General features: G+C 35.4%; 1 protein-coding gene across 1 annotated transcript in view; it reads left to right on the forward strand.

Annotated features, from left to right (window-relative positions):
- Positions 1-17074, forward strand: part of Dgkh (diacylglycerol kinase eta) — a 183923-nt gene that overhangs the window by 157808 nt on the left and 9041 nt on the right. Inside the window, exons 25-31 of the mRNA XM_076872669.1 lie at positions 82-245; positions 2235-2340; positions 3589-3681; positions 6579-6698; positions 7038-7146; positions 8568-8698; positions 13823-14005. Of these exons, the coding sequence (XP_076728784.1) occupies positions 82-245; positions 2235-2340; positions 3589-3681; positions 6579-6698; positions 7038-7146; positions 8568-8698; positions 13823-13912 (813 nt within the window). The 3' untranslated portion in view covers positions 13913-14005. The remainder of the gene's footprint in view (positions 1-81; positions 246-2234; positions 2341-3588; positions 3682-6578; positions 6699-7037; positions 7147-8567; positions 8699-13822; positions 14006-17074) is intronic.

Genomic DNA, 17074 nt, shown 5'->3' on the forward strand with positions numbered 1-17074 from the left:
TCATATAATATCTAAATACACATTTATCGGAGTCTCATGGCTGTTACACAAAACATTTACTGCAATACTACTTTTAAACAGGCCTTTGAAAGCACTCTAAAATCTTGGGAAGATAAACAGAAGTGCGACACTGGTAAAACAGTTCTTCGAACCCACTTGTTCATCCAACATGCCGTTGACCTGGCAACAGAAGAGGTGTCGCAGATGCAGCTGTGCTCCCAGGCTGCAGAAGAGCTTATTACTAGGTAGGAGGTTCTGCCGGCTTTCCAGACCATGAGAACTCTAGTCTTAGCAAGTTTTGTTTTTTAATTTGTAGTTTTAGTGGCTTGTAGAATCAAAAAGGGGTGCATTTACTGCCTCATGTTTGCCTCTATAATTGCCACTCTCCTTTATCAAGTCCTGAGACCAGATCTTATACTTCTGGAAACATGATTAATTTACCCTGCCACATAATACTCTCTCCGTTATCATTTCCTCTTTTACGTATGATCTTCACACTCTATTATTCACTTGCATATCGCCTTATAATTATTAATTAAATGTTCATGGAATGTAGAAAGAAGCCCAAACATTAACCCTATTCCCAAAGAGAGTCAGATTATTTAAAAAAAAAAAAAAAAAAAAAGAGTCCTAGAACCAGTTTCTAACAAGTATGCAACAGAATTTAGAGAACACACATAAATTAATTTTTGGTAGACAGAAAGGGAAGAGATAAGACATAGGTCTGAGTATAAAATACATGAAAATCACTAGAACCAGAAGTGAGCTTCAGAGAAGAAAGACCATGGACAACGTTCTTGACTTCTCTTCACCTAAGTCTTCTCTACCACATGGATATAAATAGAGCTACTTTACTGTGAAGATTATATAATACCTGAAAGGTAAAGCACATCATGGCCAGCTCTACTTTTGGGGGTATCATATGATATCTATAATAGGATATAATTAGGGGACGTGACAGGTTCCAAGTTGGACTAAAGATTTTAAATTACATTACAAATATTGAGGAGGAGATTTCATTTGCCAAGTAGAAATGGTCATCTGAACATTAATTCTTTCCCATTCTTTGAAAATGAGGAAAACATTTACCCATCTCTGTTCTTTTGATAAATTATCTATTCTCCATGGTTGCTCAACATTATTGATGCTATAATGCTGAGATTCATTTGTAGGTTCCTTTATAATTTGTATACCAATTGCATGATCCTTAAGAATTAAATTCTTCTCTTACTCCTGATTCAAGTGTGTAGGACTTGTGGTGTTTTTCTGTTCTTTCTAGATTAAAGATCTTTCTCCTTGAAGATGTCAAAAGCAAAAAGTATTTGCCTACTCTTGCCTTCTTGCTCATCTGCAAACTTTGCATTGTTTTCTGATAAACTTTTCCTCCTTCCTTTTCTTTGCCTTGGGTCCTTCTAGGATTTTTGCTTTCCAGAAACCATTCTTAGAGGTTTGACTACTCGAAGAGTGTGGCACAACAGGCTTTGGAATTGAATGGAAATAGATCCTGGCTCTATCACTTATTAGCTGTATACATACACTCAGTCTCTCTGAGCCTCAACATCTTCATCTATAAAGTAGAGAAAACTGATCATAGCGACCCCTTAAGGTTGTAAACATTAAATTAGGTAATGCTTGTAAAGCACTTAGTATACAGATGATATATATGTTCCCCTAATTTGTATACAGATGATATGTATGTTGTATTTGAAGTTTCAATAAGTAAAAGTTTCTACTCTATATTTGTGATTTCTCTCTTTCCAATGATACTGCCAAATGAAGTATCACTCTATTTTGTTAGTAGCACTTCAAAATGCTTATCTCTGATTATAAACCTAACATTTTACATAGTTTTTAATATTTTTTGTTGCAATGAGGTCTACATTTTATAAATATATCCTGTGCCCTCCATAATTAAGCAGCCATTTAAAACTTTTTTTCCTTGCTGATCTTTATAGGTTATTTTTTCCAACTACTTCTCTACTCCAGGAAAAAAAAAAAATCAGCAATGCCCCCAAAGTTTTTTTTTTTTTAAGAGAGAGAGAGAATTTTTTAATATTTATTTTTCAGTTTTCAGTGGACACAACATCTTTATTTTATTTTTATGTGGTTCTGAGGATCGAACCTAGCGCCGCGTGCATGCCAGGAAAGCACGTTACCGCTGGAGCCACCTCCCCAACCCACCCCCCCACCCCCCACCAAAGTTTTTTGTTCACTTGTTTTGTTTTCATTTTTAGGATTTGTGACGCAGCCACAATTCACTGTCTTCTGGAACAAGAACTGGCCCATGCAGTGAATGCATGCTCACATGCACTGAATAAAGCCAACCCAAGGTGCCCGGAGGTGAGGATCTCATGGTAAATTCTCATTCCATGGATTCTTTTGGTATTACACATATGATCTTAATGCTGTAAAATATGCCACATCCTGTGAAAGAAAATGATGTAGTCCATATGAGTTTCTGCCAGAAGCTTTTGGGAAATTTGTCACCAAATTTTTTTATTTTCCTTTTTCTCCCATGTTTTTCACTCCTGTCCTTCAGTTCTCCCCATTTTTTTTTCTATTTCACTTTCAATCATTTGCCACCTTCCTTCAAGTGTTTCTCCTTTTAACTGCTATCATCTTTCCTTAGTCTTTCATACCCTCTCTCCTGCACCTTAATCAAGGCCAGACTTAAAAATCAGTGTGCATTCTGTTAGAGATGTTTGCTCACTTTTGAAATTGTGCACTGAAATTACTCCTACTTCATTTTGTTTTGCTGAATTTTAAGTTGATACTTATGTAAAATTTTTAATGCAGAAGTTAAATAATAGAAGAGATAGAACATAACTCTCTTAAATTGTAAAACATAGTACAATGGTGTAGTATAGAGAAAACTGATAGTGTTATTCTTGTAAGTAAATTGAAGTTACTTATATTAGCATTTAAGTAAATGCTAGTTCTCAAGATTACGATCTAAAAAGCAATTTGATTGAAAGTGAAAGTCAGTAAATAGACCTAACTAGAGTTGACCCTGAACAACAAAGGGGTTAAGGGTACCAACTCCCATACACAGTCAAAATTCTGTGTTTAATTTTTGACTCCCTAAAAGCTTACCTCTTAATAGCCTGCTGTTGACTTACATCAAAAGCCAATTCACCCATAATTTGTATGTTATATGTATTGTGTACAGTTAGAAATATGCAAACCATGAGAGATCACTTGAGTGATGATTTGCTGGAGAGACATCTGCTCAGGTGGAGGTCATTAGTGTCACGTGACATTTTAAATGGCTATTATCAACACTTGAGCCTACTACAATTGCAATAGGAAGTGGCTATGAAATTATTATAGTAGGACAGTATTACTAAGATTAATTTTATACTGTTTACATTTCTCCTAACAGTGAATGGCATCATGTAAGGTTTATTTCCATTTTTGATGGATTTTAACTTTTTATTGGAGATTTGTGCCTATAACAGAATTTTGATAGATTTTCTAAAAACTGTGATGTGAATTTAAATCATGAATGAATGTAATTTAAAGTATTTACTTACAATGGAATCCTAGTTTAATACAGAATTATGTGTCTTTGATATTCTTCTTTTCTAGAATCTTACAAGAGATACTGCCACTGAAATAGCCATCAATGTGAAGGCGTTGTATAATGAAACAGAATCTTTGCTAGTTGGGAGGGTTCCTTTGGTAAGAAAAAGAAGTGATTGATAATATCACAGTGATGAAATAATTATTTGGGCCTCACCTTCACTAGGGAATGTGCATTCAGTAGATTCTAAGGCAATAGCAGCCCTCCAGCCTTCATTCCTTTTTTTTTTTTTTAAAGAGAGAGTGAGAGAGGAGAGAGAGAGAGAGAGAGAGAGAGAGAGAGAGAGAGAGAGAGAGAGAGAGAGAATTTTGTTTAATATTTATTTTTTAGTTATCGGCGGACACAACATCTTTGTTTATATGTGGTGCTGAGAACCCGGGCCGCACGCATGCCAGGCGAGCGCGCTACCACTTGAGCCACATCCCCAGCCCCGGCCTTCATTCTTGAACCTCCCTTTTTGCCAGGCTTTTGCCTTCCAGAAAATATAGGGCTAAATTTGGAAGTTATGATTCAGGCTAACAGAAGTAGACATTCCCCTCATAGATGTCATTATGTGTTTATATAGCATCCCACTCTCCCAGTCAGCTTTGAAAGACCCAAGTTTTATAAAATGTAGTAGTCATTCCTCAGCACTGATTTATGCATAAAAGTAGAGGGAATAATAGGTTTAATGCCCCAAATTAACATTTGAAAAATTATTGACATGGTTCTTCAGATTTATTTAAAGAAGTCACTGTGTAGATGCAGCATTTCAAGAACTAAATTTCAGGAAATATCCCTAGTTTAACTCAGTTTGATCCTGTAAGTCAAGTTTAGGTAAGTCTAAATCTGACACAGTCCACTGACCTAAAGCATAAATGCTAATCCAGAGTCAGTCTTTCTTTAAAAATACCTCACCATTGTCAAATGTTCTAGGATGTTGGATCTTGTCGCCACCTAGGGTTCACTTGAGGCATTTTCACGTATGCTGTGGTCCCTGTGTGGCATGCCTAGAGCCTTAGCTGTCTTTTCCTTCCTCATAACTATTCTAATTGATAAGTGGTGATCTCAGAACATTTTGTTTGATAGTAATTTCATCTCTGCTTAGTTAAATGTACACCTAAATAAAGTCATAGAAATCATTAAAGTCATAATACTTGTCCTAGGGGGTGTATGAATGGGAAGTCCTTCCCACAGCCAGCCCAAGTAATCATGCTCGAAATTTTCTGTTTAATTGTAGGCCAAAAAAAGTGCCAGTCTTGGAGCATCCTTTGCTCTGAGAAGTTTAAAGCCAGGATGAAGGCCAAAGCCTTTTTTGTATCCTCCTTGGGATACAGAAATACAGCTTCTATGGGACAAAAGGTAGCTGTCTCTACTATGGCCTTCCAGAAAAACTTAGGGAGAAACTTCAGTTATCTCTTGATAAAATCAATGGAAACATCCACTTGGCTGTTTTGGGCACTCCTACTATTAAACAGAATCTTCTCCTTTTCTAAAATAAGTCCTATAGGAAATCCTGTGAGTTGTGACTTGGGTTCCAATTTTTATTTCTAGGATATGTGTTTTTTCTGTTACTTGAATTATATTTAAGATAATTTCTGACAAGAACTAGAAGCATGACTTTGTCCTTAATACCAAAAGTACCCTCTTTGTGCTACTTTGTAATTATCTATCAATTGTATTATGTGAAAATGGAAACACCCCCCCCACACACACACACACATTTCATTTTCTGTCATTGTCAAATATAAATGTTTGATTTAAAATGTATTATAGTTAATTTTGCCAACACCCTTAACAATAGCGAAATCATGATAAATATTTGATCATATTTTAAATAACTAAGGTTTATTCTTTATTTTACTTTTAGAAAGAATATTTACTAGCCATTTAATCAATTTTATAAAACATATCCTTAAACTAAAATGAAAGTTCTAAATGTTATACATTAGGGTAGAGAATCTCCATATTTTTATGAATGACTAGAAAAGGTAGATATCTTTAAAAACCTAGGGGGAAAACAGCAAAAAAAAGAATGTTCACAATAAATAATAGCAATATTTTCTCTGAACTTTCAATTCTAGAAGTATATGAGCATGTATATAGGTTCTCTAAGTTTTAAAGTAATTTCTGAAAGTATTGGTTAGCTAGAAGAGACCTCAGAAATAATGTCCCTTTGCTCTATTTCTGAAAGAGAAAACTAAGGCTCCTGAAAGCAATTACCCCTCCCTTGGTTGCACTGTTCATTAGTCACAAGGCCAGGACTAGAATCCAATCAGCTGCCCTCCTGTTCTGTGCATAGCAGTGTTTACTTCATCTTTAGTCATTTACATACATGCATTTCACTAAATGCTATGAATGGGTTAAAAGTGAATAACAGGTGACCAGTTAAAGTCTCTAAATGTATCCAAACCCTTTTCTAGACTATTAACCACTTAGCTTTTTGGTTTTGCCCTGATTTTTACAACAGCTTTTCATCACACATTTTTCTTAAAATTTATTTTCTTCTCTTAAACTCATTCTTTTAGTTTTTGAGCAGATTTTTAATACCATTTCTTTTTATGATAAGTTTATGACCAGTTAAAAATATTATTTATTCATAGGACGATCTATATCTATGTTAGTCAGAAAGATTTGTGGCACAAATCAGTAGAATAATGAAACAGATCACTAGTATAAGCATTAAGAATGGGTAGATAGATGCTTGGAATGGAGGAAGGAAGGAGGAACAGAGGGAGGGAAAGGTTTACTTAGAAACACTAAAAGCAGTACTTTCTCTGTTATATTATTAAAGTCAGGTTAGCTACATATATCATCTGTGGGAATTAAGAATTAGCATAAATCTTTCCAGATATTTTTAAATGAAAATATAAATAATTGTTCTTTTTAAAAAATTCTCTCATTTAAAAATTAGCATAATAAATGAGGATGTTCACTTTCAAAATAAATTAGTTGTTCTTTTTAAGTTGGTTGCTGAGTATTGTTTTGTTTTGCTTTTTAATCTGCTGGTAAATAGCAGTTGGAATCTCCACATGAAGAACGGGTGGCTAGTGCCTTACATTCTGTGGAGGTGGAGTTACAGAAATTAACAGAGATCCCCTGGCTTTATTACATCTTACACCCCAATGAAGAGGAGGTATGTAAAATCCAGTCTGTTTCTTTATGATTATAGACCATATGACAATAGAATCTGAGCTTATCTTTGAAAAAGATACATAGGGGAAAATAGATTTCCAACACTATTCTCAAATGTACTGTTCTTAAGTAAGGAAGAAAAGGTATTTTTGTGAACACAAGTATTATATGGGAATTGGTAGATTTTCATAAATACATTATGCCATGAGCTTTTTTGAAAAAATCACTACTGTTCTACAATATGTAGTATTGATAACCTATTCCTATATTCTCTCTGTTAAAAGTGGACTTTTCTTCTCTTAATATCCTACAGCAATTCCTTTTTGCTCTATTTGAACAGGAGCCTCCAATGGATTGCACCAAAAGGAACAACAGAAGCACAGTATTTCGTATAGTGCCAAAGTTTAAAAAGGAAAAAGTTCAAAAGCAGAAGACAAGTACTCAGCCTGGTAGGTGGTCCGCATGATGGGAAAAAAATAACACATTAATGTCATTGAAGTGTTGAAAATGTTGAGAGCCAGATAGTGATGAGCATTGCCGTCATGAATGTACTAAACATCATTGAAATGTATACTTTAAAATTGTTGATATAGTGAATTTTACCATAAAAATCACATCATACCTAGAATATGTCTAAGTAGTTATGAAGCTTAGAAGGAAATGAATGGTTGCTAGCTTGCTTCTCTGTTTGGTGGATATCATTGTGTCTGTCCAGATGGGACTTTATCTTTCTCAACAGCAACTTAAGTTATCAGTGTGTAACTTGTTTTTCTTCTTCAGAGTCCAAAATTGAGATCACTGTGATAAATGAAACACAGAAACTTTCATTGACTTCTAAATAAAGTTGCTAAATGTATTTTTCCACCTAAAGTTATATCTTCTTTTCTCCTGTTTTAAGGACATCATGTTAACCCCTTGATAATGACCATCAGCTGTGCTATCTGCATTCTCAAGCAAAATTAAACCTCTCTATGCTGCTGTTTTTCTAGCTTCTTCTCCATCTTGTCTAAAGATGAAATTTACTGCTATTCTAGTCTGAAGCACCTTCAAGTTCTGTACACGAGAGCAAATCTTTTTCATAAGCCCTTAGCTTATAAGAATTTTATAAATTTTCTGAGTTAGCTATCTCATTTTTAAATAATGATTTAAAATCCTACTTAGGATATTCCTAGAGCAGCTACGGAAGGGCATTTAAAAACAAAATACAGCAAATAAGTAGGCTTTTATTAAGCTAATCCATGTTGAATAAAATGTACAAGAATGATTATACATACTGAAAAATAACATGATCAACTAATCTTAGAGAATAGTACTGACAGTTTTTAAACGACATGAAGTTGATTTAACAGCACATTTATTGCCATAATTATCAATAGCAGTAGAATCAATAAAGGCAACACTTGAAGTCAGCAAGACCTTAAACATGAAAGTGTAAAATTGAGTACCCCATAACAGATTTTAAATTCTAATTAGCATTTGTAGCTCATTTCTAACTAAAACCGTTTTCATCCACTGTCTTAAGGAAATTATCAGGGCTTATTCAGACTTGCACCACTAATCCTAATGATTCGAAATAAAATTTTCTGTATGTTGTGTGGCGTGGTTAGTTTTAATGAGGAAATTGAACAAAAGCTGAAGGCATGGTGCTGCACGATAGCCAGTGTCTGTATAGTCAGACCCTTGTGTTGATTGATAGTCCGTAACCTGCATGGGAAAAAAATGGAACTATAGTTCTGTAGAACAACACCTTTGACCTTTTCTTTGCTAGCACTGCTGCTGCACTCTGTTTTGCATCTCCTTTGGCCAACCTTTGCTTTGTAATGCATTGAGCATGTAGAAATTAAGGGGGTTTTGCTCTTAACTTTGGTAGTTCAGAAATGGGGCACTGAGGAAGTTGCTGCTTGGCTGGATCTGCTCAATTTGGGAGAGTACAAAGAAATCTTCATCCGTCATGACATCAGAGGGGCTGAACTTTTGCATCTGGAAAGGCGAGATCTTAAGGTATTTCCTTTGTGCTATTCTTCTGCTCTTGAAATTTTTTCTTGCAAAACAGAATTCTTTCTCCTGTGCTTCTTCTGTTATGTGCTTTCAGCTTGGCTTATGTTATGCAAATGTGCAGTAATCTAATATTCCCTGTCCTATGGTCTGAGGTCCTTGTGTGCTTTCTAAACAAGAACGTGTCAGCAATATTTTCTTGTCAAAATCATTCTGTATTATAGCTAACACACTGCATGAGCTTAGTGATTTTTCTCTGCATCCACTTTTGTGACTTTCTGTGCTAATATCTCCAAATGGGTCATGTTTCCATCAGCTCATTGGACTGGATCAGCATGGAAGGGGGTAATTGTTGCTGGAAAAAAACAGAAAAATCTAATATAAGCTTAACAACTAAAGACAAAGCCTTTCTATTATGTGGGATATTATGAGAGACTTATAGCAATTGCTACTTAGAGTTCTGTGATTTTGTTTGATTCTAAATTGGCCTTTCATAGGTTGCATCATCAACTAGACCAATTAATTCAAACTCCCTTGAAGCAAAAATTACATATAGCTATGCTAGAAAGCAGTTCATAGTGTATTTGTTATTTGGGACAGGGAAGGAAAATCATTTATCAACTGTCTGCAGCAATTCCCTTTTCTTCTTTGGGTTGAAACTCAACAGTAGAAACCTCCCAAGTAGCCTGTTTTGTCTGCTAAGAGTGAAATTTTAATCATGTTAAATTTTCTTGCCCCATACTGCCATTTAAAAACTATAATAAGTAATATTGTTGGAACAATCCCTTTATCATAGACCAAGTTTTACAATATCTAGAATTATGGCAGTAAATTCCTAACACATCCACAAGCTATTGTGCTTTGTCTGTTTAAGTCAGCAGAAATCTTTGAAGAGATAATGGTGGTATAAAATATAGGTCTTTATTGAGTAGTCAGACGGTTTAGCACATCAAAAGGTGAATAGCATTTATACCTAAAAATCTTTAGCTGGAATAGTAATAAAATAACAGGTAATTAACTTGATTGAAAGATCTAATTCTGGAACAGAACAAAGTATACAATGGTAGAGTTGAAGCCAAGATTGACTTCAAAACTTGAAATGAGTGCACAAAAATAATAAACGTAGGGGATCTTTTCAGTACATTCATATAGCTTCTGCTACCCTGGGCAGGCTACAGTACTTATAATATAGCTATTCAATGTATTACTGTATTGTGCAGTTTTCTCTAAGTGATATCTGTCCTCTAGAGGCCTGCATCTCATTGACCATAAGTAAGCATACATTCAAAGAAAACCCTCTGTGTATGTATAAAAAATACATATTTAAGTAGGTCTATGTGCGTGTGCTGTGTGCTATATAAATGCACAGATGTTATACAAATACAGGCACAGAAACACAGAGAAACATACATGCACACACTGAATGAAGCACATATTTACAGAATGACAAAACAAATCTCATATGTACACTGAGGAAAACTTGAGTGATAGGACCTGTTTGAGGAAAAAAATAAAATAAGAGTAGAAAAGAGATGGTTTAAGAATTATTTTAGTAAACTTTCTCTTTAGCTTTTCATGTTGTTTGTTTTTCATTTTTAATGCAAATTATATTTTCTCCCTGAAAACTTTTTAGAAATTTGTATTGACACTGGCCTTTTTAACTCTTTTGCTTGTGAAACAGGGTGTAGGGGGGTGGTGAAAGGACTTTTTTTTTTTTTTTTAACAGAAAGAGCCTTCTGTAGCACAAAACCATGAAGCTAGAGAAGTCTCCCCTGACATTCTATGGTTGTGGCTGTCAGAAAGAGCACAGAACAGCCTCTCAATGTTGGTGAAGGATTACCTGCCCCTTAGCTCATCTCATCCATCCCCGTTCCTTCAAATGCTACTTGTGATTTTATCAATGGTACACAAGTTATATCTGTCCCTCCCTGATGTCATTTATGAACTTCAAGATTATGTCACCAACTGTCCACTTGATACTTGAGTATCACACAGGGACATAATTTTGACACATCCAAACCAGGCTCTTGATTTCCTATCCCACTCCTATTGAGCCCCTTTGTCAGTGTTGAGCATTTTAGTAAATCAAGCCTCTGGCTCTCCAAGTGCTAAAGGCCAAGAAATTCAGAGTCTCAAGTTAACACCTTTCTCTTCCTTATCCACGCCCCACAACCTATCAAGCCTCTCACCATATCACATTGATCCTAGTCTGCATTCGTTACTCTAATCTGTCTATAATCCTGCTCCACACTACTGTCACATCTTGTTTGTGAAAACTCATTAGCTTCCCAACTTGCTTTTTTACTTCTACTTTGTCTCCCCAGTCCATTATCCACATTGCAACCAGAGTGATATTTTAATATCATCAATCTAGTATATCTAGTTTTCTGTTTAAAACCTTTCAGTGGCTTTCCATTGCTATGAGAATAAAGACTTACATGGTTATGGAGGCCTTTGAGATTCTTCCAACTTACATGACCTCCTGTAGAGTCTCTAACCCCTCACTGCCTTAAAAATGCAACATGCCTTCTTACCTTAGGGATATCCTCTTTTGCTGTGCTTCTCCCCTTTGCTCCACTTGGCTAACTCCTACTGAGAGGCTGGCTTATCAACAAAAACAACTAGAGATGGCAGTGTGACCATCTAAAGTTGGGAAAAGCGGGCAGGGATGTAACTCAGTGGAGCCTGCTTGCCTAGCATGTACAAGGCCCTAGGTGCTCTCCCTAGCACTGCAAAAAATAAATAAAAATAAATAAAAATAAAGAATAAATAAATAATTAAAAGAAAGCTAGGAAAGAGAATACATGTCTAAAATGCTTTAACAGATGAAGAAGCAAACTGACCGTAATATTTCCCCTGCTAGAACACAGTAGGAGAAACTGGGGGATGTCAGAGAAAATGGTAAAGTAATGGTAGAGGGAATTTTGTTTATTTTTTTTGCTTGGTAAATTGTGTATATGTAGGATAACTGAAAACATATGCTTTCCAAAACTAGGACTATTAATCCAAAGAATGAAAAAGCCAATGGTAAAGAATATGATAAAAATAAGTATAAAAAAATAAGGGCTGGGGTTGTGGCTCAGCGGTAGAGCATTCGCCTAGCTTGTATGATGCTCTGGGTTTGATCCTTAGGACCACATAAAAATGAATGAATAAAACAAAGGTATTGTGTCCAACTACAACTAAAAAAATATTTTTAAAAAAGTATACAATGATATGTGACAAACAATATATGATATATGATATTAAAAAATACAAGAAGTGTTACAGCATAACTTTATCACAGTTTAGCTTCTAGGAGACATGAAAGTACTGAATTCCAACTGAAATAAAATATAGCTAAGAAGGTTATGCCATTCTGTTACATTATGGAAAACACTGATCTCATTATACCAAAAGATTAACTCTGAGAGCGGTCTACCTCATTACAAAGAAGTTTTTATTCTGGAGAATACAGTGTGTATATGGCCTAAAATAAAATATTTAATTAATATTTAAATATATTTTGTAAGTAGATACCAGCATTATCACAAGAATAAAACATACTTAAATATTCTAATTCAAATAAAAAAAACCTAAATAAGACTGTAAATGTATTTACATTCTAAATCTAGATAACATACACTGGTATCTTCCTCTAGGATATGGCCATGCTTTTAAGTCTGATCTTTATCATATACTCAGAACATGTATAGTCACCTTATGACTAATTTTTGGATGTCCTAATATCATATGAGAAATTTTTTTCTGGGTCAATTAAATATGATAAAAATGTCACCTTTTAATTATCTCAAGCTCAAAAATAGCACTACCTTTAGAAAGAATGTTTTCCAGAAGCTTTGCTGCAGTGGAGCTCAAAAAGCTCATCAAGTGTAGGGAGAGAGCATGTGTACATGTGTAGACTTAAACACGTTTGATCTACTCCATTTAAACATTTTAAAATAATGCTCTTAAGTTAAGAACAGGGTGGGTATTTGAAATCACCTTTTCTGACAAGCAATGTGTGGTACCTTGTAATCCCGTTTTTTAGTTGCTTTGTAAGTCATCTTTTTACTAATTTTCAGACATCTCCCACTATTTTGTGAAGAGGTTGTTTGACCTCACACATTAGCAGACTGATTATTTGTTACACTTACAGAAACTGTAGGGTTTAGTGGCCTTAACTCTTGTAGTTTTGTGGATCCTAGATATTATGGGTCTCGTGGATGCTTCTCCTGCAATAAGCATTTGCCATGTGCCTACGATGCACCCACCAGTCATCTTCATTCTTGAAAGATGAATATTCAATTCTTGGCACTTATAGAAAGGCAGTACTTTAAGAAAGGAGAATAATAATTCCAAGATACAAAACTATTAGTATTTTGAGGGAAAGCATCAACCAACAGATACTGATATTTAAGTAATTTTTACACATATATACATTACAAAAAATAAAGAATATTTAAATCAGATATGCTATGCAAATCAAAGACTCTCCATGCAACTGCAAATGCATTCCAAATAGGTAGCAGGCACTACTGTCTTCCTCTAGGATTAGGCCTCACTGGAAAGAGCTGGGTGTGGTGGTGCACACCTATAGTACTTGGGAGGCTGAGGTGGGAGGGTGGCTTGAACTTGGGAGTTTAAGATCAGCCTGGGCAACATAGCAAGACCCCAGCTCAAAAAAAAAAAAAAAATTGCACAAGAAATGTTTAGTTGTCTTAGAACTAATTGTGGATGCTCTGGTGTCCTACCTCATTCGCCCCAGAGATCCCAAAAGGGCCTGTCTTAAAAACAGAGGTTTGGGAGGCAGGGGAGAAAGAGAAACTATGTTCATTTTGACACTTAAAGAACTGCCCCCTTGTATATAATTTGTATGCAATTCAGAGGAGTTTATATGGGATGTGATTTTTTTTTTTACTGATTGATCATTTTTCATTGTTATTTTTGTTTCATTAACTTATTTTTCTAACTATCACTTCCTATATCATTGAATATAAACTGACATAGATGAACTGAATGCTAATTATGTTACTTGCTGGTTAAAAATTTTATCCACAGTTTTATCAATAAACTCTGTCTTCTTTTCTTTCTTCCTTTCTTGGTTCTTTCTTTCTACCTTTTTCCTTTCTTTTCTTTTCTTTTTTTTAGGACCTGGGGATACCGAAAGTGGGCCATGTGAAGCGAATTCTGCAGGGAATTAAAGAGCTTGGAAGGAGCACTTCCCAGTCTGAGGTGTAATATTGGTGCTATTCCTTGGAAGAGAAGTAATTGCTACTCAATACAAAGTTCTTGGAAGCAATTGGCTGTTCTTGTAGTTTTCTGCATAGATAAGTAAGCACCACTGAAGCACCTCTATGGCTTGATATTTTATTATGGGTGAAATTTTTGATTTGAGGTTTTAGAAAATATTTTTGTGCCAAAAATACATTCCATAAAGCCATTTTCTTATTGTGCAAACCTGATATGTTCAAATATGCTCATAGTTGGAAAAAAAGTAGGAGGCATCCGAGATAACTGCATTGTCTAAAAGTGGAATTGCTATTCACTCACTTTCCTTAGATCTGGTCTGATAGAGGGTTCTTACTGTGCAATCACATAAAGGTGTGTGGCTAAAACTTCTTGGGTTTCATTGTTGGAGGAATTGGCTTCTTTCTTCAAATCATGGTTAGGAGACAAAGATATACATTAAGTTGTGTTTTGAATGTTAGATTGGTATTACCATAGGTTCAAAGCATTCACTGATCAAAGAATATGGTTAAACCAACCTATCAAATACTACAAATAATGCAGATCTTAATGCACGGAGTTCCTGCCTGGATTGTCTCTTTTTCTTGCATGTCATATTGTACACTTTGGTAGCCTTAATCTCAGTTTTAGTGGAATTTGATTTATGACTACCCAAGTACCTTTTTGTTGGTTAAGGGACTGAACTTTTCTGTTCTATAACGTGGAATTTTATATAAATATTCTATACCTAAGATTTTGTGAACATGTGTCTGTACCATAATCAACAAATGATATACATCTTATGCAAGCCAATTTTATTTCAACATCATACATAAACCATAGGTATGCACATTAAGAAAATTGTTTGGATATTTTTATAAACTTACATGCTGTTATCTGACAGAACTTATTACAACTTTCCAAAGCAAAATTTCCACATTTTGTTCCTATTTTTTCATTTCATTTCAATAATCATCTAATATTTTGTTTGAATTTATAGCAGACTGTTGACGTCTAGGAATTCTGCAAGGTCTCAACTGAAATTTTTATACTGATTGGTCACCCAGACTCACCCACTAGTTACAGTGACTTATGACATGAACTTCCCAACAGAAGAAACTTAAATTTTTTCTTAAGGGCTTTATTCTTCTTCTTAATAATAATTATTATTATTATTTCACAAAATTCATATAACCTATCAGGTTGATACTCTTTCCCTTTTTCTAAACCACTATACATTAGAGTTGTTCATTAGAAGTCAACATTACAGTTATCAAATATTTGAAAGCCAAAGGCATACATATCAAGAAGCCACAAAAATATTATTAAATAAGCTTTCTTTAGCCATTATAATGCCAAGAAATTAATTACACTTTTTTAATGTTCTATGTAAGAAAAATAAACAGGGTACTGACCCAGTGTGACAGTTTTCATAAAGTAACCTGGGAGGTGCTCAATAGCTATACATACACCCTAGTGTACATATACACATATTTGTGTATATACACCTACACACATATACATATTATCTTGAGACATAGTATCATTGATATTTTCTAGACAATATTGCCCAGTGTTTTAAGAGAAATAGTGATCGAGGAGTATTTAAAGTGAACTATTGACAGACATATAATTTACCTCAAAGGAACTTAATTATGTGATAGTTTGTTCTTATTTATAACGTGGGTATTTAACTGGTAGTAAAGTCACAAAATTTGGATATCTTAGAAATAAAAAAAAATGGGAGGATTGGGAACATAACTCAGTGGTAGAGCACTTACTTGCCTAGCATGTGTCAGGCTGCAGGCTCAACCCCCATCACTGCAAATAAATAAATAAACCCAATGGGTTCCATGTCTGACTTTTTACCTAAGTTGTGGACAAATGGAAATTTTCCAAAGGGAATTTGTGTCAAGTAGTTTAAAGGGGTGGTTAAATTTTAATTTTATCCACTCCTGTGAAGCCAGGGGTCTCCTTTTCCAGTCTTCTTTGTAGTCCCCACCCTATATGTTGTCCCTGCTCCTTGTGCTTCCTCCCTTTGAAACTAAAATACCAGGTGCCAGATCCCAGAACTCTCTTGAGACCCTGATCCTGGTCCAGGTCTCAAGAAAGGAGGGGTGAGAGGAACTCTAGTATTAAGACAGTGCTAATATAAAAATCTTTATTGATCCCCTCTCAAAAAAATGAATACCTCTTTGCCAGTAGAAAAGATTTATAAGCTATGACATGTTCTGAATTTGAGTATGATGTAAAGGATTGAAATTTTTCTTGTTGTTTGACCATTTCGCTTAGGTAACATCTTTTAATTTCTTTAAAATCTCAGTTACTAGAATCTTTAATTAACTAGAATTTTCCTGCAAATGGCTCTTGGATGAGGGAAATCCTTTAGAATGACAATTTGGATTTTTTATTTTTTGTTGTTGTTAAATGATAGCTATTTTCCCTGTAAGGTCGGTCTGCTTGTCTGCATATGTCTGTGCAGGACTCAGATGACTTCACTGACACCTGTCACCAGCATGGCACCGTCAGAGCCTCCTGTCAGCATCACAGAGAAACCATCTTCTTATCCTAGTTGGGGTTTAAAAACCATCAAGTGGGAATTGCTTCTCCCTGGCATGGGATCACAGCCTGGGAGCACAGCCTGAGGAGTGCAGATGGCTTCTCTGCTTAGATCCATGCACACGCTTACGTTGAGAAGCTCACCCGTGCACTGATTGCAGCTGTAGCTGTCACTGCTCCTCCTCATAGGTTCTCCCACGCCTGGATAATTAGGGCGTAGGTGGGAGAATCACAGCCCAAATCTACTTTCCCTGACTTTTACTTTCCCTGAGGAAAATTGCTTTTCAAAAAGGAAAGGGACAGGGGCAGTCCTAAGTAAAATTCCAGACTTCTCAGTATTCCCCATTCATTGTCTCTCCACCTCCCTTTCTCAGTTTCTTTCCTACTTTCTGGCTTTGCATTTTCCCATGCCTAACATAGTAATGGGTGCTCAAAGTCTCACTGCCTTCCCACCATCCTTTGCCAGTCAGTTGCCCTATGCAAAAATGACCTCTTTTCTCTCATCACCATAGCAGAGTTTTCTTCTCAATCCTTAATTCTTAACCCTGTTCTAGATGGGATCTCCCCGCCTAATGGGTTTATCTGGGTAACTAAGGTGGAGCATAGGAGATTGGC

This window comes from Callospermophilus lateralis, chromosome 12 (genome assembly GCF_048772815.1).
Source record: "Callospermophilus lateralis isolate mCalLat2 chromosome 12, mCalLat2.hap1, whole genome shotgun sequence".
Lineage (NCBI taxonomy): Eukaryota > Metazoa > Chordata > Mammalia > Rodentia > Sciuridae > Callospermophilus > Callospermophilus lateralis.